The sequence below is a fragment of the Schistocerca nitens genome, chromosome 7 (assembly GCF_023898315.1).
Source record: "Schistocerca nitens isolate TAMUIC-IGC-003100 chromosome 7, iqSchNite1.1, whole genome shotgun sequence".
Taxonomy (NCBI): domain Eukaryota; kingdom Metazoa; phylum Arthropoda; class Insecta; order Orthoptera; family Acrididae; genus Schistocerca; species Schistocerca nitens.
Genome location: NC_064620.1, coordinates 506,680,333 through 506,704,514, shown reverse-complemented (window position 1 = coordinate 506,704,514; position 24,182 = coordinate 506,680,333). Strand labels below are relative to the sequence as shown.

The window sequence follows — 24,182 nt, the reverse complement described above, 5'->3', positions numbered from 1 at the left end:
TATTTAGAACTTTTCATGCACAACAGTGTACACGAAGGCTGGAAGTCTGTTTTATGGAACCTGAAAAATGGTGCACGCCTTTCGGAACAGTTGTCAATTAAGCGATGTTCATATCCAATCGTTTCTGGATTTCTTCTGAATGAGTGTATTGACAACGAATCGTTGAGAACATGTACAGGGAGGCAAGAGTTGGTATTCAGACACGCATGAACAATGGCTTACACCAAGCTCGCTAAATCTCACAGCTTATAGTTCCGATGGCCTGTTTCTTTGGTCAATAGACCACACCTGAATGCACTGACTGCCCCAAAAAGCTTACCAAAGCCCGTAATAAAATGAAAACTGGACGAAGTAAAGAAGCTTTCGGCTTCAGTGTGTGTCATATTAGTAGTACTCAAGATTCCGTAAGTGTTCTGTAATGTTATAATCTAAAAACATTAATCTAAGGCCAGTATTACACTATCACATTTGACACAAAAATACCAGATATTCGGATTTCTTTGACAAAGATCTTTGAGGTGGCGCTAAAAAGGGGTATTACACTGTCATACTTTCATCAAATTTCAAGATGGCGGACAACAAGTTGTTATGCGGTGCAGTTGCTAGTTCCACAATTGCATTGTGTGTGTTTTTGAAAGATAAGAGGCGTAAGAAAAAACACACTTGGATGACGCCACAGGTATTAGGTCGAGATAAGAGCATTTGGCAAAATTTGTTACGAGAGCTGCAAAAGTGTAGGATGTCAAGTCATACATATAAATTACTTACTAATGGATGAGAGTCTATTTCAGTGTTTGCTCAGTAAAATGGTTTCTCATATTGAAAAACGGAATACACTCTTGAGAAATGTATGTGCAGAAGACAGGCAAACTGCAACACTGCGATTTCTTGACAACGGGAGAGGACTACTCTAGTTTATAACATAGCACATTAAACAAAACAATTCCAGGAAAGTTTGAAGCGATTTATAAAGCACTGAAAGCAAAATTTGTGAAGGTAAATAAATGTTTAATACACTATATGGTCAATAGGAACTATTTTTAATAATTTAATGGAATGTGTTCCAAAAACTACAAAATTAATAAAAAAGTACGGAACATGAAGCGCTTTTTAACTTGGGCCATCCAGAGTTAAAGAACAAAGTAGAATGGAAAGCTATGAAAAAATATATTTTAGAGAGTGACCACAGACTAGTCCGGCTTGCTGAAAAGCACCTGCTTGTTTCCAGATGTTAAGGTGGATGGCTGTAGCTGTGATTGTGGACATGAAGTCGCCTGCAGCGTATTCCACCTTCCGATCAACACACAATAGCAGGAATAAAGTCGAAGGAACGCCAACGCTCAAAGCAGTTACATTTCACATTGCAATGAACAGAAGACGGAAGGACATACGATCAAATCTACGGCGAGATCACATTTGACGACAGGCGAGATTTGTCGAAGTTCCATATGACACCAAATTTGACATATCGACTTTTACAAAGAAATATGATAGCGTAATACCGGCCCAACGACAGCTTTCGACAACAGACGCGAAGTCTACGTTTCGTAACGACCATTTAGCACGTAACCGAACTTACGAAGTGTCGAAGACTGTACCTGCGGTGGACAGGAGCACAGTTGTCGCAGTACTCATGCTTCGATCGATGAGGACAAGGAAAGCTAGGCAATGGGAAAGTGTGCATATAGCAGTTACAAAATGCAGCTGCTACACTTAAGAAATCCTTATAAAAAGGCGCTAACTTCTGGGGGAAGTATGGCAGAATACAAAGTAACTGCTAAAGAGCATGGAAGTTTACTGTGACTTCTCGTAGTCATTGGAGACCAAGCACAAACTTAAGAAGGGAGCATAGGGAAGAAAAAGGCCTATTCAAAGAAGCTATTCCAGCATTTGGCACAAACGTTCTATTGGAACTACGAAAAACTCACATCTGGGCAAGGGCGGGAATTGGAATCTATGTCCTCCCTAATGCGAGAGTAGTCCGCTAAGCACTACGCCACCTCACGCGGCTACACGATGTTCCGCACGAGGTGGCCACCGAAGGTGTTTTGCTGTCAAATGCACTATTTCCACGAGGAAACAATATCTTAATACTTGTTCCTTATATATAAAATGAACAACAAAAGCAAAACGAGGATAATGGAATGTAGTCAAATCGGGTGATGCTGAGGGGATTAGATTAGGAAATGAGACAAAGTAGTAAAGGAGTTTTGCTATTTAGGGAGCAAAATAACTGATGATGGTCGAAGTAGAGAGGATATAAAATGTAGACTGGCAATGGCAAGGAAATCTTTTCTGAAGAAGAGAAATTTGTTAACATCGAGTATAGATTTAAGACGCAGGAAGTCGTTTCTGAAAGTATTTGTGTGGAGTGTAGCCATGTATGGAAGTGAAACATGGACGATAACCAGTTTGGACAAGAAGAGAATAGAAGCTTTCGAAATGTGGTGCTACAGAAGGATGCTGAAGATAAGGTGGGTAGATCACGTAATTAATGAGGAGGTATTGAATAGGATTGGGGAGAAGAGAAGTTTGTGGCACAACCTGACTAGAAGAAGGGATCGGTTGGTAGGACATGTTTTGAGGCACCAAGGGATCACAAATTTAGCATTGGAGGGCAGCGTGGAGGGTAAAAATCGTAGAGGGAGACCAAGAGATGAATACACTAAGCAGATTCAGAAGGATGTAGGTTGCAGTAGGTACTGGGAGATGAAGCAGCTTGCACAGGATAGAGTAGCATGGAGAGCTGCATCAAACCAGTCTCGGGACTGAGGACCACAACAACAATATGCCGCTCACGAACAACTGTCGCTCCCTGGCCTTTATTCATATATTGCTTTGGTACATAGCTTTTTGGAATTAACGCCAGAGTACGGTTTCTTCCTCTTGTGCATTGTAAGGTAGTGCTGCTCAGTTCGTGTTAAGTTTGTCGTTGTAGCATGAATTTCACGGGTTAGTTTCACAATCTAACACAGCGGCTGCCCGATGTATTATTTCCGAAACAGTAATTCTAACTATCTTTTACTTGCATGAATTTTAATGGCCCAAAAAACAGCGAAATATGTAAGCATTTATGACTTAAAACCCATATAAATATCCATGAAATACTATGTATGGTTTATTAAATGCATTCTAGTTGGGTTTTTATATACAACCCAAAACAAAATTCACTTCTGAACAGATTGTTAGTATAGTAAATACATTTTGCAGTGTCTGAAACCAACTAGCACTTATTTTTGAAATTTCGGCACGTGTCTGAAGAAAAACAATACAGTGAGAACAGTAACACTCATTCCAACACTGCAGAGTTGCACTGTATCATACGATGCTATTTCATGTTTTCTGTTTTCAATGATATGTTATTCGCTAAAGACAGTTTTGTACCTGGAAAAGCTATCATCACAGGACGAAACAGGAACGCAGTTCAAGGCGGTGACGTTACTGCAGGCTAGCTTTGGTCCACTGTCTTACAATGTTGTGGCATTCGCAGGTATACTAATTCTGGGAACTATAATATCCAGGATGTCGCTGAAGACCACTTTGAAATTTGTTTCCTTTGTCAGCCATATGACGATGAGCTGAACCCAACTTGCTCTGTACATGTTGGCACAAGATCCAGGGCGTCACGCAGTTGTGTACCAGCAGCTTCCAATCATGTGATGGCTTTTGATACTACTGAAAAGTTTGCGTTGACATGTGCCAAGTTTCCAGACGAGGTATCGGAAGACCCCTCTCACAGTTTTGACAAACAGATTCGTCGCTTCAAGCTCACAAAAGATTGTCTTTATTTTGGTGTATTTGGTGCAGTAATACTCAGCAGCATTAAGCCACGAACCTCATCGTGTAAGGCTGAGAGGCAGTGAAGGTGTTCGGTCCTTGAATTTCTGCACCCACAACAGAACTTTCACATGGACTTTCTTTCCAAAGGAATTTAATTTGTCCTCACCACCGTAATTTAATCGCAGCTCTTCTGCACCTCTGTGTAACAGTTGTCTAAGCCAAGTCACGTACACCATAGCGGGATATAGAATCTTAAAGCCTCTTGGCTGCTTTAGTATGTATGAAGCAAGGTCTGTCACCAGCAGCAAAACGTTGCCTCTGTTTACACCACGCGGCCACAGTAGCTTCCGAAGACTGAAACAAAATGACACTTGTGGAGTTGTGCTTCTCATGTTAAGAGGAACATTTCTCCAGACCTGTCAACTTTTGGAACACCCACTTTGCAACAACACCCACGCCACATCGTTGTGTTCATCTATGTAAATCCCGATCTTTTGGTCAGGAACACTAATGCGTGTTTTGTTGAGTACCACCTCCTAGCACGAGAAATAGTTGTTTCTCAATGTAGATTCATCGGGAATTGGATGTGTCGTGTAGTTCACCACCAACTGTCTGAAGAGTTGATTTTTTTTTTCCTTCTCTAATGGAATGCTGCCAGGGAGACCATCTCAGGCAAGTCCTTGAACAATTGGACTTTTGAAATGGGACCTGTGATCAAATAACAGCGTTTGTCTTATTTTTAGCCCTTCTTTTCACAGAGCTGCTATGTGTGGCGGTATTGCAATGCTGTTGCACATTGAACCGCTTTATTTTCTGTATGAACTCCCCATTGATTACAAAGTATTAATATCCCATCAGCGTTGAACCATTCTCCAAAATCATGAACAAAATCACGCAAGCTTCATGCTGTTGAAACACTATTTTCGACATGTTGAACCGCACCGAGATTTTATTTGAACTGAGTAGTGTCACCCTGTTTATCATTTATTACGTCGGAAGCTGCCTTTGTTGGCTTCGTGAGAGTTCTGTCGATTCCGCGTAAAAATCTTACGGCAGAGAACCAAGGAGGGCGTTACGCTGCTTGTCCACTGCAGTCCTCATAAATAAGGCTTTGTAGTAACTTTTGTTTATTTGTGACTATACCACTCGAAACATTGTCATGTGAGGAACACTTTCATGTTTTTATTCCTGTGTCCACAAATTCGCTACAAAAATGCATTTTTGGCAAAATTTGGCCGAAATAATGTTCACTAGCTACAGACAAGAACTGTTGTACGTTTATACACTACTGGCCATTAACATTGCTACGCCAAGAAGAAATGCAGATGATAAACGTGTATTCATTGGACAAATATATTATACTAGAGCCCGCATCTCGTGGTCGTGCGGTAGCGTTCTCGCTTCCCACGCCCGGGTTTCCGGGTTCGATTCCCGGCGGGGTCAGGGATTTTCTCTGCCTCGTGATGGCTGGGTGTTGTGTGCTGTCCTTAGGTTAGTTAGGTTTAAGTAGTTCTAAGTTCTAGGGGACTTATGACCACAGCAGTTGAGTCCCATAGTGCTCAGAGCCATTTGAACCATTTTTTATTATACTAGAACTGACATGTGACTACATTTTCACGCAATTTGGGTGTATAGTTCCTGAGAAATCAATACCCAGAACAACCAACCACCTCTGGCCGTAATAGCGGCCTTGATACGCCTGTGCATTGACTCAAACAGAGTTTGGATGGCATGTACAGGTACAGCTACCCATGCAGCTTCATCAAGAGTAGTGACTGGCGTATCGCGACGAGCCAGTTGCTCGGCCACCATTGACCAGACGTTTTCAATTGGTGAGAGATCTGGAGAATGTGCTGCCCAGGGCAGCATTCGAACATTTTCTGTATCCAGAAAGGTCCGAAAAGGACCTGCAACATGAGGTCGTGCATTATCCTGTTGAAATGTAGGGTTTCGCAGGGATCGAATGAAGGGTAGAGCCACGGGTCGTAACACATCTGAAATGTAACTTCCACTGTTCGAAGTGCCGTCAGTGCGAACAAGAGGTGACAGACGTGTAACCAATGGCACCCCATATACCATCACGCCGGGTGATACGCCAGTATGGCGATGAGTACACGCTTCCTATGTGCGTTCACCGCGATGTCGCCAAACACGGATGCGACCTTTGTGATGCTGTAAACAGAACCTGGATTCATCCGAAAAATGACGTTTTGCCATTCGTGCAGCCAGGTTCGTCGTTGAGTACACTATCGCAGGCGCTCCTGTCTGTGATGCAGCGTCGACGGTAACCGCAGCCATGGTCTCCAAGCTGATAGTCCATGCTGTTGCAAACGTCGAACTGTTCGTGCAGATGGTTGTTGTCTTGCAAACGTCCCCATCTGCTGACTCTGGGATCGAGACGTGGCTGCACGATCCGTACAGCCATGCGGATAAGATGCCTGTCATCTCAACTGCTAGTGATACAAGGCCGTTGGGATCCAGCACGGCGTTCCGTATTACCCTCCTGAACCCACCGATTCCATATTCTGCTAACATTCATTGGATCTCGACCAACACGAGCAGCAATGTCGCGATACGATAAACCGCAATCGCGATAGGCTGCAATCCGACCTTTATCAAAGTCGGAAACGTGATGGTACGCATTTCTCCTCCTTACACGAGGCATCACAACGTTTCACCAGGCAACGCCGGTTAACTGCTGTTTGTGTATGAGAAATCGGTTGGGAACTTTCATGTCAGCACACTGTAGCTGTCGCCACCGGCGCCAACCTTGTGTGAATGCTCTGAAAAGCTAATCATTTGCATATAACGGCATCTTCTACCTGTGTTAAATTTCGCGTCTGTAGCACGTCATCTTCGTGGTGTAGCAATTTTAATGGCCAGTAGTGTATTACGATACTGAAAATCTGCGTTAGAAACTTATTATTGCCCTAAAAGAAAAAAAGTAGTCAGTAGTGAAAAACGAACGACTTACAGCGAAGCACCGTCGACGACAATGTCATTACAGACTGAACACTGATCGGGTGACATGGAAGGAAACCAGTTCCCCTCCCCCTCTCTCACCCCCCCTCTCTCACCGCCCCTCCCTCCCTCCCTCCCTCCCTCTCTCTCTCTCTCTCTCCCCCCCCCCCTTTTCTTGTTGGATGCTTCGGTTTCTCCGAAATGGATGTGCCATGTCGTTTGGTACAACAGACAAGTTAGTTTAAGGCGTCGTTATCATAAAGTCACAAAAAGAGCAAGCCGAAACAACAGTCTTTCCTCTAAATACTGTTCTACTCTATAGTTAAAATAGTTTATACCAAGCCTTTTATCTTCGATCAGTTCTTTACGGTGTATCTAATTCCCCTAACTAACTTCGATTAGAACTATTAATATAAATTTTGTTTAAGCCCTTCACACCACTGTCTCATAATACTGAATCTATGAACTACGATGTGACGCGAGAATGTTCGTCTAAGTTTAGTGTGTTTCAACCTTAATGGGAGCTGAAGTGGTTATAATTTAAATTTTGACGTCTACCTATATCTAGAATCGTATGCCTCTTGTAGAAATCCTGGAGGCAGTTGCAGCTACAGCGAGCGCCTGCACCTGCGACTTCCCCTGCGCAGGCGGCCACGTGACCTTGGGCTGCGTACACTCTCTGCCTGACTCACACTGCGCTTTCCCTCCCACACACGTTCTGACGTCATAACACAAACGCAAGCGCAGCGTGCTGATGTCACACGAAACATTCATTACACTTTTCCCTGGCGCATGTGAGTCATCTTTCACCTAACTTATTTATGTCTAGTGAACAGAAAATCATTAATAGCGAAGACTTAAATCTTACTGAAGGAGAAACAAAATACACTACCTATATTCCAGACCACAGAACATGATCTAGCAGCTCTGTTGCCCTGATAACGACGTACTTTCTGCAGTGGCACGTAACTCTTATGACGCGCGCAATATGTAACATTCTAACAAACATGTATTATTTGAAATGTTACTGATCCTTACACAAGTGCGTCAAGAAAACCCCTAACCAAATCACAATTCTCCGAAATATTACTCTGATGCAGAGGACGTCTCTGATAACTTTCGTACGGTGTGTTCAGTTTCCATTGCCGAAACTAAAAATTAACCGACGCATCAATATGCCCGATCTCCTCAGATCGACGATAACTAAACAACCATTCTGCCAACAGCGTATCGTAATATGCCGAGAAAGCTGCTTCGCGGCAATTTAATGCTACAGCAGAAGCTTTAGCATTATTGTCAGCACCCTGCAATATTTGGCAAACTGTATCCCATTTGTTGCTCTGCTCCGACTGACCTCCCTCCACCACGTAAGAACAACGTTCTTCCGGCTGTCCAAATGTAACACAGCTGACGTATGAGACATTGTGATGTGACATCGTGGGCTGGAGAAACCACCTTGTCATGTCTAGAACAGAAACGCTGGTGTTAAAGAGGCGATACTGAAAAGCAAGCTAGTCCGCGCACCGCGAAAGCGTCCCACTGTTGAGCTGCCTGCCATTCATGGCGCTCGCCGGTTACCCAAAGCCAAGGTCGTACCGGACAGTCGCTGCATTGCAGCGTTCCGACGCCGTGTCCACCCACCAGTTGCCAAGTAGGCTAACTGTGTAAACCTACTTCTGCTACAAAAATTACGCTCACGGCGTTAAAGGAACTACTGTTTGCCCTTCTGTAGCAGACCTAACTTGGTCCAATGATACTCCCAGAAGTTACGAGTAAGATCACTTCAGTGCAAAAACTGCTTCTGTATTAGCATCACAAACATTTAGTCAAATGGATGGATCCAGGTCCACGAACACCCGACAGCGCGTGCGCGTGGCTTTAAAACGGCGGGAAGTCTTAACATGGGCTTTAAAGGTGCACCAACAAAATCTCATAGAACCGTCACTAAAAAATATAATGAATGATACTTTAAACCTTAAAGTTTTCTCAACGAGTCGAGATTACGAATCACTGCTGTCCTTTCATCCTTGTACGTGGACGCGAGCTTAACGGGGTTCGAAGTAGGGCTTTTGATAAAATATCGACTTATCTATATGAAGTATCTATATATATCCGCGACTTCTTATATCCTGGTAATCGATACATCGTTATCGAAATGGAAATATGGTGTGCCAATATTTCTCTTTTATATTATATTTTTTCACAATTGGTAAATATTTGAAATTGTAGTACAACTATTTTACTTTCACTGTTTGATGTAATCTTACTCATTTTTTGAGCTTTTATCACTGGCTGTGAAGCAAGTATATGTGGTACAAAGTAGTCCAATTGCACTGGGGAGCGGCGGTGTGAATGGAGTAACGAAACTTCCCATGCGAAGAAATAGCACACCATTTGCGTAAAAAAATTAACGCAACTAGTGTGGTATTTCTACACATCAGCGTTCTTCAAAAACAGATGCTGAAAATGAATAAAAATTTAAATGACAAGATTGGTCTTTGCGTTGGGCGGAGACGTGCGAGGGGAAACGCTGACGTATTCAGCGCTCGGTGGTACCAACAGGAAGTGCAACGTTAAACTTCATATCTCATTTTGGCAGAACTGCTAGGTCGCTGGCGTTTGCAGAAATAAAAAAATGTAGAAGTAGACACGAAGTGTTCCGGACAAATCCGATACGTGACGAAACCGAACGACGGACCCATCGGACACCTATTACTGTACCACTTACATGCTCTTACCATTGTTAGGGAAGCGGTTATCGCCAAGCGTGAAGGTGCATCGTTTCCTTTCAGCTCTTGCTCTAAGGGTGATAGCTTGTTGATATACACAATATCAATAATCAATACTTAAATACACAGCTTCAAACGCGGCAGTATATTTACAATGTGCAGCCAATTTTTCCCTTGATATACCGATACTTCCTTTTTTAAAATATAGATACATCGGATTCCCGATGTTTTTAAGAACATCAGGCTTTCTAGTTCGAGTATGGCAACACATCTTGGAATGACTGGACACTCCTTAGGGTCTTCATACATTTGTCGAAGTGTCAAGCGAATTATCTGCTAGCATAAATAGTTTAGAATGATGCAAAACGTTGCACTGGCCGTAGATTGTTTCTTGATAATGTCGAAATGTTGTTCGAAGTAGACTTGTTACATCACATAAGTTCGTTGAGACGATAGGACTGAACGTTGTTTCTGGAAACAATGAGGCTATGCGGCAGTGTATGCGCCAGAAAATAGGTAAGTTTACGGAGTAGGTGCCTGTTTGAACTCGCACGGCTGGTAACGCTAGATCTCTATATGAACATGTTTTTTGAAATTTGTTGTAATACCTGTAAGATACACTAGCATACTTAGTTTACGAACTAGTTTTGCAAGTCAGATTCTATAAAATTTCGGCTTGTGAACTTTTATCATCAGAAAATATTCCGGAAATACGTGTTCGAGGCTACAAATAAATATCCCCATTTGTGAGGTAGAATGCTCTCAGATAGTTCTCGGGACTGGCTGTGGAGTACACCATTTCCGTACAATGCTTAGCCTTCCCTGAGGAAGTGCGGCCCCCTTTGGCGACTCATTAATGAAGACAAGTCGTTTGGGACAGAGCGAAGGTCCCGGCTGGCCGCGCCGTCGGTGACGCAACCATTACGTGGGCGGGCAGCCTCCACCGCGCAGTCACATGCAAACCAGGCGCCATTTTACATGGGTGTTACCGTCCGCAAAATCGAAGTTACGCCTCTCTGACCCAAGTTTTTCCGCAGTTTTCGTAGATGTAACTTAAAGACTTCATAAAGTATAATATTCCTAATTCTGAAAATCCTCAAACATCCGCTTTGTGGTTTTAATAAGAACAAAATCAACAGTGAAGTTCTATATGGAAAAGGGTAAAATGCCGAACAACTCACACATTGCGTAAATAGCTACTGTACACGAGTAGAGCCCACTGTACCGCCCGAAACCAAACTGAACATTCACGGAGGACGTAACACTCCACCTTAAGTTTTCGTTCAACTTTTACTGTGGGGACTGAAATCTGTGTGTCGCCATGTGGACATAGTTGGGCCTAGTTTGTATCTGCGGGAGCCGCTGGCAACTGCTACATTAACATTCCGAGGAAAGAAGTCACAGGAAGTCGTTCCGTGTTCATGTCACGTCTTATGACGTAACGAGAGTCTAACAAGCAGCGACGGAGGGTCACCTCTCAAGCTAGCCTTAATATGTACGTGGCTTTGCTTCTTCGTAGTGTTAAATCTGTTCAGATTGCAGCGGAAAAAGCCACACACACACACACACACACACACACACACACACACACACACACACACACACACACACACACAGAGAGAGAGAGAGAGAGAGAGAGAGAGACCATGAAATTAACGTCGTGTTCTTCGTACTGGATATTAGTCGTACTTCTATATGTGAAGTCAAAGATGAGCGCCGTGTCCGTGCTGATGTCCTGGCTACGACTATTATAGACAAGGGCGCAGACAAAATATTAACTTTTTAAAACTAGTTTGAACCGATTTAACAGACATGCGTCGGAGATACCACTCGCAGAGCTATACGAACCTCTTCACGTGTTTACCACTTCAGGACTGCGCTAAAAATTTGGGTTTGGGGATTGTCATTGTTACAACTGAAAATGCAGGATGTCAGAATTTCGCATTTTATTCCCAAATTATCAATGGTGATCTTTTACAGAATTTGCTACGCTTGGGATGGCAGTTTCGTCACGACTACCTACCGGGAGTGCAATACCAGTTACACACTGGTGCACCTTATACACAACGCACGGAGTTACCGTACATTACCTTGATACTGACCAGTTTGGAAATTTAATACAAAAGTTACTGGCTTATGAGAATACTAATTAAGACTGACGAAACTACATCAATTTACTATTTCAGAAGTGACATTATCAAAAACATAAAAGTGAAAGGGCAAGTTGTTAAACTTTTCTTCATCGCGCTTACGTTACATAGCTTCAAAACGAGGTAGCAGAAATTGAGGCCTTGGCAATTGACTTCTGTGGCGTCGCTTGTCACCGATGAGGGCGATATTCTGTGTAACAGCGCATGCTATTTGAGAAACTGTCCTCACACTTTCCAAATCAAATCAGAACATCGTCATAACATTTTTCTTCCTTTTATTTCGCTTCGTGAATACTGTATGGGAACTCCAATGCTCGTCGAAGCCCTCCAACTGCTGCGATCCTATGAAACCCCATTGAATCATTTCCGGATTATTTCGAAAAATATGAAGTCCCTCTATTAATTCTATATAAGGAATAGCCATCTAAGCTCCCAAGGGCTTAAATCAGTAGCAAGATACAAAGAATCGCGCTGCTGGCACGGTGTCAACGCCGTCACTTGGCACAGGTACGAGACATTCCCAGGCGCGCTCGTGCCTTTTACTTACAGTCCTCCTTCGTGATAGGCCTCATGCCGGCGCCTGTGAGTGCACGTCAGTTAGTCGTCGTGAGCGGTTCGTTCCCTCAGCGGAGTAGGGAGGCGCGACTGGAGTGTACGGGCGGCGCTGCGTTCGCTGGTCCCTCGCACTGCCGGCCGGCGGCGCTTCGGCCGCTCGGCTCGCGGCGCCAGCTGCCGCGGCCGCGCCGGGCACTACGCCCGCCATCCTTGGCACGGATCCCGGCGCCTCTCGCTTCTGCTAAATATAAAGGGAGGTGGACTCGCCGGACCGCCGCGACGCGACGGGGCGGCCAAAGTCGGGGCCACCGCCCGGGGGGGATTTGCGAGGAGAGGGATCGTCGAGTAGGGCGCTAGCTACTTAGTGCCTCCGCAGAAATGCGAACGGAGCGAGCCGTTGCTGACAGCGCGGCCCCACTCGACAGCAGGTGCTGCAGCGCTGCCGATCAATAGCTCGCCCTGACCCGCCACGGGCGGCAGCACCGCCGCCGCAGACCGCCCCGGGCTGCACAAATATCACTGCGCAACCGGCACGCAAAGCCCGACCGCGAACGCTTCTCTTCTTCGAGACCAGATTCGTGTATCTCAGGTAGTGTACTGCTGTCGTCGGCACATTTTGCAAATGTTTGCGTTTTAACACTCATGATGACCGTGGTTCGTATTAACTGGTCGTCGGTATTACCTCAGAACGGCTTTTCCACACTACGAACGTCGTGGTGCATTCGCCCACTAGATGACTGCGTATTTCGAATTTCACTTAAAAATTATGATTTAAGGATAGACGTTAAAGCTCTCTGCGTCGCTTATACTGTCCCGATTCCAGTCTCTGCGGACACCGGAATATGGCAAAACTCACGTGACAGTTGCAAGGAACACCTGTTTAAGAAATAACCGTCGACTTACATGTACATTTGTTATTTTACTTACAGAGGGTGAGCCACAGAAGTATGATTGTTGTGTGACGGGATCAAATTGCATTTTCATCGGGCCCTTCGAAGACAGTTTTAAAAGCTAGTCGATAATGCCGACGATTGTCGCTTCTTCGCTGAACTAGCACATGGCTGAATGAAAAGAGGGGAGGGGGGCGGGGTAGTGACTAGCTGGAGGTCACTCCGATTAGTAGCATAAAACCCAACGTCTTATTTCTTTAAAGGAGTTAAGTTTTCGGTAAATGGTTGTGCTCTGAGGGGCCCGTGTTCTTCTACATGGCAACTGATTGTTATTGAAATATGGTCTTTTGAATGGGAAAATTTTTTGCAACTGAATTCGAAAAGCCCTTAGGAAAGACGAGCTCCGTGATGTAACGCTTGTTGTTGCGTAAGATTTCGCTGATGTAACTGAGAAACTTGACGAAACAAAAGACAGGCGGCTGGAACTGGTGTTTATATATACCTCCAACCTTCTTGCTTCCTGCAACGGCGGAGTTTATCGAACGAGTCCTGCTCGACGGTGTTTACACTGTGATAACGAATTTGAGTCACTTTGCCTATTTCATAATATTTCTCAGGTTGATTCGTAAAGCGTTTTAACACCAACTGCAACAATAACAATCTTTTATATTATTTAACAAGGAAAGTCTCCGAATAGATGTTCAATCTGAGAAGTTGTTATACTTTCGCAACCAGTTTCGGCAGTTCAATATGCGATCTTCAGGCCTCATATGCACTTAATGTACCATTCAAATGTATCGATATTGGCACACTAGAGTCATCAGTATGTGGATATCGTAAATTGATATTTAAAGTGCTTCCTTCGAAGACTTAGCAACAACCATCACTTCAAATACGTATTCACGAAGTCCAGATATTGATGGCTCCAGTAAGCCAGTATCGATACGTTTGAATATCTATACATGAGGTGCGTATGGGGCCTGAAGATGGCACACTGAATTTCCGGAACTGGCTGTGAAAAAATTTCTCAAATTGTACGACTGTTTGACGATTTTCCTTGTATATTTGATTAGCCGTTGTTCCGTCACAATCATTATTACTCTCCTCCTCCACAGCTTTCGACGCCGTTCATCTCGTTTGACAGAGTGTTAACAGCATTAATCATGTAAGATAATTACGTACCCATTTGCTCATTATATGCGGAACATGTGGCTTTGATGTCTTCACCCTTTCCAAACAATTGATATACATATTAAACGCTTCATGTTATGTGGAATTCACTGAGGATCTTTCACAATATGCTTCGCCATTTACGAAGCCATCTACGGATCAGTACACCTTTTCTGTAGTTATGTAAGATTTCAATAAAGAAAGATGGAACTGGTAATCCGAAGACTGATTTGAATATGTGTATTTTACTAGGCATGACCTCATTCGAGATGACCTCGTCCTCCGATTTTTCAACTGACAGCTAGTTCTACGTGGGACCTACAATTTTTAGGCATTTTACTATTAGCCACAGATCTGTATGCTAGAGTCGTTTAATAGTGTCTTCAATGCCTTGAAGAGGCTTAGTCAACAGACTTACCCCGCAGGTGTTAACCGATACAGAAAAGCCAGTCCTGATTGGAAGATGCGTATCAATTGTCAAAACTTGTTATGAAGTGTGAAGTGTGTGAACCGTGGAATGCAGATGTCAAGAAAAACTGAATTAACTGCAAACAGTAGCGCGTTTTTTGGCACTCTTGGTTGTGTCCATTGTCGATCATCTCATGTGATTATGACGCCGATGTTCCCACGTTTGTGCGCTTGAAAATGACATTTTAGCAGTAAACTGGCCAGCAGTGCTGAATAAAGTACTCTTTTGGATCAACGGCCTGGTGAAAACAACGTCGTTTGTTCAAGAATACATACATCATTTATACGGTTGGTAATAGTGAATGCGCGACAACATGGAACGTCTCCAACTCCCAAGAAATAACTTGACTTCCATTTACTAACAGTTTTCTCGCGCATATTAGATGCTTACTACACTTTATAACACGATTTTGGTTATAAATATAAGTAAAAACCTCAAAGTGTGTGCTGACTTGTACAACATAGGATAAGCTCTTTCACTTTTACCTACTGAGAAAGTCATCGTCCAATTTAGCGTGCGGAGAGGAACTGTTTCCATTCAGATTGCAATAACTGTGATGTACATGGGGGCTTCATAACATTCTTATATTTAGCGTTTAGAATTATTAAAATGTAAAATCTGTAAGCTGCTCTTTTATATGGACGCACGCGCGAAGCCGAAAATATGCAAAAAGAATCACAAATTAAACAAAGTTATTGTGTAAAGGGAAAAACAAAGTAGATCGGATTGATAAAGACATTCTGCAACAAAGTAGCAGTTATTCATGAGCTGCAGTTCTACAGCAAATGTGTTACCATTTCAGTACTACGGCTCTCAAAATACCGACCTAGTAACATAAAAAGCTCCCTACTACGGAAACTGTTTGGTATTACAAATTCCATGACAGAAGAAAATGATTCGTTTCCATATGAAAGGAACTGCATGTTTACAGCAAGTGGATTCGCAATTGTACACCAAGTCGTAAGAAATACCACTGACGTCTGTCACGGTTTCCATCTGCCAGATGCACTCCACTTTGCTAGTGATTTTCGCTTCTATTTTTACAGATAAACGTAAAAACTTTGCATGGCTCTAGATTCCCGTCCACAAGCACGTAAGCCATCTTATTTGCAACAAGTAACTCATCAAAAGTTTAAATTACTTTAAATTCAGTGACAATGAGATGAGACGTTTATCTTCGATTGGAAGATAATATAGGATACAATCGATATTCACAGTGTTAGAACAATACGTAACAGCATAGCAAGAGTTAGGAAGTCATATTTCTGCTGTATTCTGAGTTTTTTTTTTTTTACTGTGTACACACAAACTGATCAGAAATATCTGAACACTCATCTCATACAATGGAGACTGTCGCGCCAGTATATATGGAGTATTGTATCGTCAGTAGAGAAGCAAGTAACAGCAGAATGTGTGTCAAATGTGCTCAGTGACTTCGAACGTGGGCTTTATGTCACTTGAGCAACAAATAAATTAGGGATATTGTAAACCTTCACAAGTTGCTCTGGTCCACTGTTAGTGATGTGACGAAGTGTAAACGCCTAGAAATAACCAAAGTTAAATCACCACCAGGTAGACGTCATGTGCTGACGGACAGGGCTTGTCGCCACTGCAGAGGGTGGTTGTGGAAGAAGAAAAGAAAAAAAAAACGAAGTCAGCGAAAGTAATCACCTTTGAGTTTCAAAGTGCTTTCAGAAGTCCGTCCTCCACAATGACGATGCGTAAGGAATTAGAAAGAACAGCAGTCTAGCAGCTAAGCCCGATCTTCCTGTATTTAATGTTACACGAAGTTTGAAGTGGTGTAAAAGGCGATACCACTGTGCTGCAGAAGTCTGGAAGCGATTGATTTGGTGTGATAAACCCTATGACAAATCAATGAAAGGATTGGGGTTGGGCGAATGCCTGGGCAATGTTTCCTGCCATCGTGTGTAGTGTCAAAAGTTGAGTACGGAGGTAGTGTTGCTATTGAAGGGGCAGTTTTTCGTGGTTAGGGTGTGGTCCATTATAACGCTTAAAGAAACTCTTAACCCAGAAGAATACCAACACATTTAACAGCATTGTGTACTGCGCAAAGTAGAGGAACAATTCGGAAGGGAGGCTATGGTTGATTATCGGCATCTCAGCTCACCCTGACAAAGCATCTATGGGGGCAATGGTTTGCGGACAACAGCATTCCAGAAATAACACTTTTGGGAAGTGTTAGAACGTCAATTTTTTCTCCAGACCCCAGCGTCTGGTTGACTAGCTTCTCTGGTTTTGGCTTTAAGAATGCGCAGCCATTTGTTCAGACATTCAGACGCCACTGTAAGTGTTCCCACTCCAGTTCAAGCCATCTTAAAGGCGAAAGGTGGACACCTCACGCTGACTTCCATTAATAGGTGTCCGGATAGTTCTGATCAGATGGTGTAGGCTCTATTCTGTATCAGCGTATCATACGCTGCCCGAAGCGTTGGTTTCATCCTCGTAAATCCACTGTCGAGCTACTGTGAATGATGGACTAACTGCAACAGCTATGTCGGTAAAGTTGTGTTCAGAACTTTATAAAATTGATGCGGTTTTGGGTTAAAGCGCTTCGCGCCAGAATAAATGACATACGTTTAAAAAACAGTTATACATCGGCGATTGCTTCTTAAGTTTGCTTGTCAGCATCATGAGAGAATGCCTCCGAAACAACAGATGTTAGACAAACGCAATAATGATTGGTACGCGAGGATCCCAACTTCAGATGTGTTTGCTGAAGAAAGTTGCATATACGGCTGAGATCGTAAAACCAAAGTTCTTCGCCCTGGAAGGACCCTGTACATCAGTAACGAAGTTAAAGACTATGCGTTTGCTGCTTTGAAACCGGATCATTTATAAATATTTTATCCCTCAGTGTTGTAAGTCGTGTAAGGAGCATGTGGAAATTGGTGACACTTGCTACCGTCTGCCTGAGCTCTATCGAGAGTAAAGCCTTTAAGGTAAACGACCGTTGAAGTGTACTTTTTCATCGATCACGATGTCATGAATGATTGAGCACATGTTTGATAAGAGGCCACTTCACATTTCTAAATGTACAATTTGTAAGTCTTTGCGATCCTGATCTTACAGGGCAAAAACAGGCTAAATCCCAGTTTGTGATTCTTTGAGGACAGTCTCTAACGTGTTAGAGAATCTACTGACCACAGCCGTGTCTAGTTGCCCCAACCAGGCTGGCTTTTCGAAAATCATAGCTTCGTAACTGAATGCAAAAGAAGTTGTGACGTTTTATGTGAAATAATGAAACCTGGTGTACGTACTCTAAACAACCTTGGCAACACGTGGGCCGGACCACATATTGCCTACGTTTTTTCTACTGGGAAGCCTTTACACGTCCTCCATTAAGTTTTGATCTTCATACGATTTCCATACGATTTCCATATTTCTGGTGTCCTGGAGAAAGATACTCGCGGCCGTCGGTTTTCTTCGTAACAAGAGTGGCACGACTCGCCAGAATCAAGCCACAAAAGTATCCAAGAAAAATCCAATTGAGGGATAAATGTACTAACAGTTTTGGCGATTACTTTTGGAATAACGAACGGGATACTTACTTTTTCGATCTGTATCATTTGGCTATCCCTTACACAAAATGCTTCAATGAATCATTATGTTCTAAAAAAAAAAATTACATACCGTTTTTACGCACCGTTTGCGACTGTTTTGAAACGCACAGCCATACAAAGAAACACTATATTACAAAGTGGACACCGCCGTTTCTTTTGAGCACAATTTCCCCTTCTAGCCGTTGCTAACATCGTAGGACTTTCAGATGTGTTTGGCAAGTTTTTCCTCAGTAGGACTTATCTTTCCGGCGAAGAGTCTCCCAGTGAGTCTGCTCTGTCTAACAAGGGATCATCCCCATCGCACCCCCCTCAGATTTAGTTATAAGTTGGCACAGTGGATAGGCCTTGAAAAACTGAACACAGATCGATCGAGAAAACAGGAAGAAGTTGTGTGGAACTATGAAAAAATAAGCAAAATATACAAACTGGGTCGTCCATGTGTAATATAAGCACTATTAAGGGCAGTATGAGACGAGGAGCGCCGTGGTCCCGTGGTTAGTGTGAACAGCTGCAGAACGAGAGGTCTTCAGTTCAAATCTTCCCTCGACCGAAAATTTTAACTTTTTATTTTCAGTTTATGTGACAAACTCTTATGTTTTCATCACTTTTTTTGGAGTGATTATTACATCCACAAGAAAACCTAAATCGGGCAAGGTAGAAGAATCTTTTCACCCATTCGCCAGGTGTACTAGTTAGGTGGGTCGACAACATATTCCTGTTATGTGACGCACATGCTGTCACGAGTGTCGTATACAAAATATCAGACGTGTTTTCCTGTGGAGGAATCGGTTGACCTATGACCTTGCGATCAAATGTTTTCTGTTCCCATTGGAGAGGCACGTCCTTTCGTCAACTAATCACACGGTTTTGCGGTGCGATCGCAAAACACAGACACTAAACTTATTACAGTGAACAGATACGTCAATGAACGAACGGACAGATCATAACTTTGCGAAAATAAAGAAAGCAAAATTTTCAGTCGAGGGCAGATTTGATCCAAGGACCTCTCGTTCCGCAGCTGTTCACGCTAACCACGGGACCAAGGCGCTCCTCGCCTCACATTGCCGTTAATATTGCCTATCTTACGCATGGACGACCCAGTTTGTATATTTTGCTTATTTTTTCATAGTTCCACACAACTTCTTCCTGTTTTCTCGATTGATCTGTGTTCAGTTTTTCAAGGCCTATCCACTGTGCCAACTTATAACTAAATCTGAGGGGGGTGCGATGGGGATGTTCCCTTGTAAGAAATGGGAAGACTCGGGTGCTGTCTGCTTGATTAATTATCGCTGCCCATGTCGTCCTCGCGTTCCGTCCACAATGTGTTACGAGACAGCTGTATCGTATTTTCTAGTCACAAATCCTGATTAAGATCTATGAGAAAGTATTTTTGTGAAAGCACCACAGCAGAAGACAATCTGGAACTCTGGAAAACAAACGAACTACAGTGTGAACCGGACGAACTTAATTCAGCAAGAATATTTTAGGTTATATATACCCAGATAACAGTACGTTAACAAGATTCAGTGCGATACGGGTGTACGTAGGCCTCTATTCCCTATCAGTTGCCATGGCCCATAGTCTATATATTCGTTCAAAATCTATAATCTGCGCTCAAATGACTGCGAAGAAGTCACGACTATCAAGAATTCGTTATGGATGTTAAAATGAATTTTAAGGGAATATGGTACGTTTGAGTAATTTACTGTTAGAGCAGCGCCAACACAGACTTAGGATGACTCCACAGGTGACACACACGTGACAGCCGGAATAGATGAATCAGTCAAGACAGAACGCACGACGAAGTCCTGGTCAGACAATCATTCCAAGACAAACACGACATGTAGAACTAAAATGTTTAGTCCTAGTAAAGATTGCTCGTATTTGCTCGACTAGTGGTACGTTTATATCAACTTCATTTTATTGTAAACCATTTAAGAAGTCAAACACTATGGAAAGAACGAAGGCCATGCAAATTTTACGGTGATTCGAATTTGTTAGAAATCTGGGAGCATTCAACTGCCTGCTACTCGAGGATACGCATGCATTTTCTGTTTATAATACATTAACTGCTTTTTCATCAACTGTTTAACCTTGAAGTTAAAAAACTAACGGAAATATTTATAGTAGATGATAGATTGAGGCGAATTGCTGGGGGAACACTCACTCATAATTCATGTTCAGATAGAAATAATGTACTTCTACTGTGTAAAAATGTTTCAAATAAAAGTCAACGAACCAAACAGTAGAAATCAACTTTTTTTTGCAGAAAGAATGCTGGACGGCTACCGCAACTTATTTATATATTAGAGCTCCTGTGCTCCTGAAAATTTAACTATAGCTGCATCTTCCGAATGCAAGACTGAATACGTTTTTCGAAATGGAAATCTTAGTTTTCAGTACGGAGAAGGGCAAGAGCATTACAACTTGTATCAGCAGTAGTAGCAAGTCGGTAGACTGGCTTTATGCAGCTCTTTGTGCTAGTGCATCCCGTGCCAACAACCGCTTCACCTCTGTAACTACTCCAACCTACATACATTTGAACCAACTTACTGCAGTAAAGCCTTCGTTTCCCCTCTACAATTTCCAGCTCTCCCACTTCCCGCAATCACCGAAGTTAATTACTACTCGTTTTCAGATTTGCCATGTGAAGTACTGCCTTTTTTGGAAGTCAAGCTTCCCATTACGTTATTTTTTTCGCCGATTCGATTCTGGACCGTAAAACACGTATTCTATAGCAGTCTAGCTAGGTATGAACATAGTACATGTTAGTCGCTCGCCATAACATTTGAGAATTTGTATCGGACTGGGACTCGAACCCGGATGTCCCGCTTATCGCCAGTAATCGCCTTTACCACTACGACTATCCGTTCACGCATCCCGGACCGACCCAAAGCTCGCGATAAGCGGGAAATCCGGGTTCGAGTTCGAAATTCACTACATTCCATTAAACCTTTTCTGTTGATATTTGTCTTAATTTCTTTTCAAGACACTATTCATTCCCTTTAACTGCTCTTTTAAGTCCACTGCCGTCTGTGACAGATTTACCGTTTCAGCAAACCTCTTTTGCTCCTGCAATTTCTTTTTCAAACTACTACTACTATGTTTCCTTTAACGCTTGCTAAATGTACATATTAAGTAACCTGGTTGGGAAATGCTAAATTTCTGCCCCACTCCATTATCTGCGTCATTTACCATGGCAAAGGGCGTTGTATTCACAAAAACTGATGACCGACGTTTGCTTCGTGTTTTGACAAAAGCAAGCCAAAAAAGTGACAACGGAACCGCTTTGTTCAATGTAACTTTCATACAACTACTGAGTACAACAATAAAACTGAACTTTGGCAATTTCTGTAATGAATAATAAAGGGCAGTTCAGTAATTCCCCATTCAAGCTTATACTACTAGTGATTTCTTTGTAATGCACCTACAATCTTATCACCAGATGTGGTTGTTACTCGAACCAAATGAAGCCGTTTGATGTATACAGCGCATCCGCATATTCAGGTCAGAACGACGGTTGGCATAGGTTCTGGATATGAGAGTATATTTTAATTCTTGCCGTTCTTCTAAACTGTCACATGCATACGTTGGCAGTCTCAAATGTTGCCGCGGAGACCAGGAGGAGGGAGCGACGGGGGATCGGGAGGAGAGAAAACCAGTTCGTATCGTAACCTGGTAACTGCAGTTTTCCAGAGTAAATCGTGATCTGCGTACGTGGCTGGTAACTTGTTCAGTCACTCACGCACATAGTTCCATTTCAGTGCAACATGTGCGCGCGGACAATCTCTACATAACGACGGGCTGTATGTTATCTCGGAACGACAATGTAACACAAAATCCTCGACTAGAACGTGTCATTCTTGCTACCGAGGGAGTTTCAGGAACGTATTTTCTTGGTAACTTTTATAAAAGGTAAGTCTGTTTTATTGGAATAATAGTACACAAATTTTCCGCGAGTATGCTTTGCAAGCTCCGGAGAATGTTTCTTAATGTATTCCGTTATAAAAGTCCATTGTTACACATTCTACCTGTCCACTTTTACGACATTCTATCAAACAGTGAGGAATACTGAGTATTTTAGAGTAACTACGTTAACTGAAATACCGAAGTAAGAGCGCTGGTGCTTTTTACGGCATTACTGTGAAGCTCTCGCCCATCGGTGCCGTTCGCGCCATCTGTTAGCACACTGAGCAACTACAACTTGCCTACCTTTAGATCTGAGTTCTCCGCGATCTACAAACAGTTTACATGTATTGATTGGTACTGCACGAACCGTAAATTTACAGGGTAGCTTAGCACGTCTTTCCTCCAGTTACTCCTCGACGTTAGATGCCTTTTCCTCACAGGCAAGTGTGCTGTGAATGCATTAACAAATGAGTAACATTTCGGAGTAATAACAAGCAATTCGTACTGTGTAGTGTCAGATAATTGTATGCGCTGACTTATCAACAAACAGCCATTTCGTTAAGTAGCAGCGCGTTGACGCCTGAAATGTTCCAGATATGGTAGCTTGTTTTTAACCAGTACCCACCCTTTTGTCTTCAAAATTGCACAACTTTACATATTTTACAATTTTATTTGTTTATGGGGCTCACCTGTGGTCTGCAACGTGAGATACAGCATGAGCAAAGCTCAAAAATTTACATTAAGAACGTGATAGTGAACTAGAAACATGTTTTTGGTTGACTGGAGAATTGACAGAGTACATGGAAGAAATCAGGCACAGAAGCTGGACTTACGAGAATATTCAAAGCACAGAGGGGGAAGAATCTTTAATAATAAACAAAATGACGGCCAACGAAAGTTTTTCAGATTAATAAGCTTTCCTCTTTAAGACAACTGCCTTCCTATACGAGGATACTATGAACTAAGTTACTTAAAATTTAAGCTGCTGTTTTCTGGAAAGATTTGGGAACAATTGGTACTGAAGTTCGGAACGATAATGCTGGCCAACTATTTAAAATTATCTTTCACTTTTTAACATATTAAATTATTAACGTCCATATTTTCTTCCAGCATCAGTACTGGGAAAAGTTCCGAATACTGTGTTCTATTTGTGTATCATATCACTACTATAGCTTCAGTAATAAATTCACGTGTTACTGTCGTCACTTAAAAAATTAACAAACAAGGTTATCTTGAAATGTGACAACACAAAAGCTGAAGAAGCTATTTTATTACCAAACCAAAATACGAAATAATGTAGGCGGTGATGTGTGTAACATGCTTATTAGTAAGTTCATTTCCATCACTAAAATAATAAAATAGTTAAACTATTAAAATTGCAACGCACCAGTAAAATAACTAAATTTGAAATCAGTAGGTGTTACGGTAGTTTAAGTATGTTACAACAAAACTTTATAGTTAACGACACTGGAAAGCAAGTCCAAGACAATGTATGTTACTTTATTACATTACCTTTTGGATGAAGTCTGTCTGGCTTAAACCATGCGTCTGGAAGAGAAGTGAAGATAACTGTTAGCGAAAAGATTTTATGATACAGAAAGATTAAAAGGAGAATTAGTTGCATCTACGGGAATACACTGAGGGCACTATCGAATACTTCAACAGTGTCTCATGAGCACAATTTATCCAGTTTCACCGTTCTAAGTAAGTAGTCCCCTCAGTGTATTCAACACAACAGGATAAAGCAGTTTTAGTATTAAAAGCTTTTAGCCTCAAATGCACACGAAAATAATCATGCATAGCATATATACAGACGTTTATTTACAATATTAAAGAGCCAATTTGAAAGAAGACTAAAGTACTCTCAGTTAAATGCCCTGCAAACTTACTTCTAAACACACATCATTACATTTACAACAGGTGTTTTTAAATGATCTAGAATAGCACACGGCTTATTTCACTACACATCCCAAGTATAACTGATCCCA

The 24,182-nt window shown here is 42.4% G+C and overlaps 2 protein-coding genes across 3 annotated transcripts in view; one reads left to right on the top strand and one right to left on the bottom strand.

The window, feature by feature from the left end:
- Positions 1-24,182, bottom strand: part of LOC126194739 (reticulon-1-like) — a 378,195-nt gene that overhangs the window by 34,594 nt on the left and 319,419 nt on the right. Inside the window, exon 2 of one of the 2 annotated variants that reach the window (XM_049932999.1) lies at positions 23,707-23,742. The exons of the other annotated variant lie outside the window; for it this stretch is intronic. Within the exon in view, the coding sequence (XP_049788956.1) occupies positions 23,707-23,742 (36 nt within the window). The remainder of the gene's footprint in view (positions 1-23,706; positions 23,743-24,182) is intronic. 2 annotated transcript variants of the gene reach the window in all.
- The window catches only part of LOC126194740 (serine palmitoyltransferase 2), a 419,658-nt gene continuing 408,081 nt past the window's right edge, over positions 12,606-24,182 (top strand). Inside the window, exon 1 of the mRNA XM_049933004.1 lies at positions 12,606-12,764. The gene's annotated coding sequence lies outside the window, so the exon portion shown is untranslated. The remainder of the gene's footprint in view (positions 12,765-24,182) is intronic.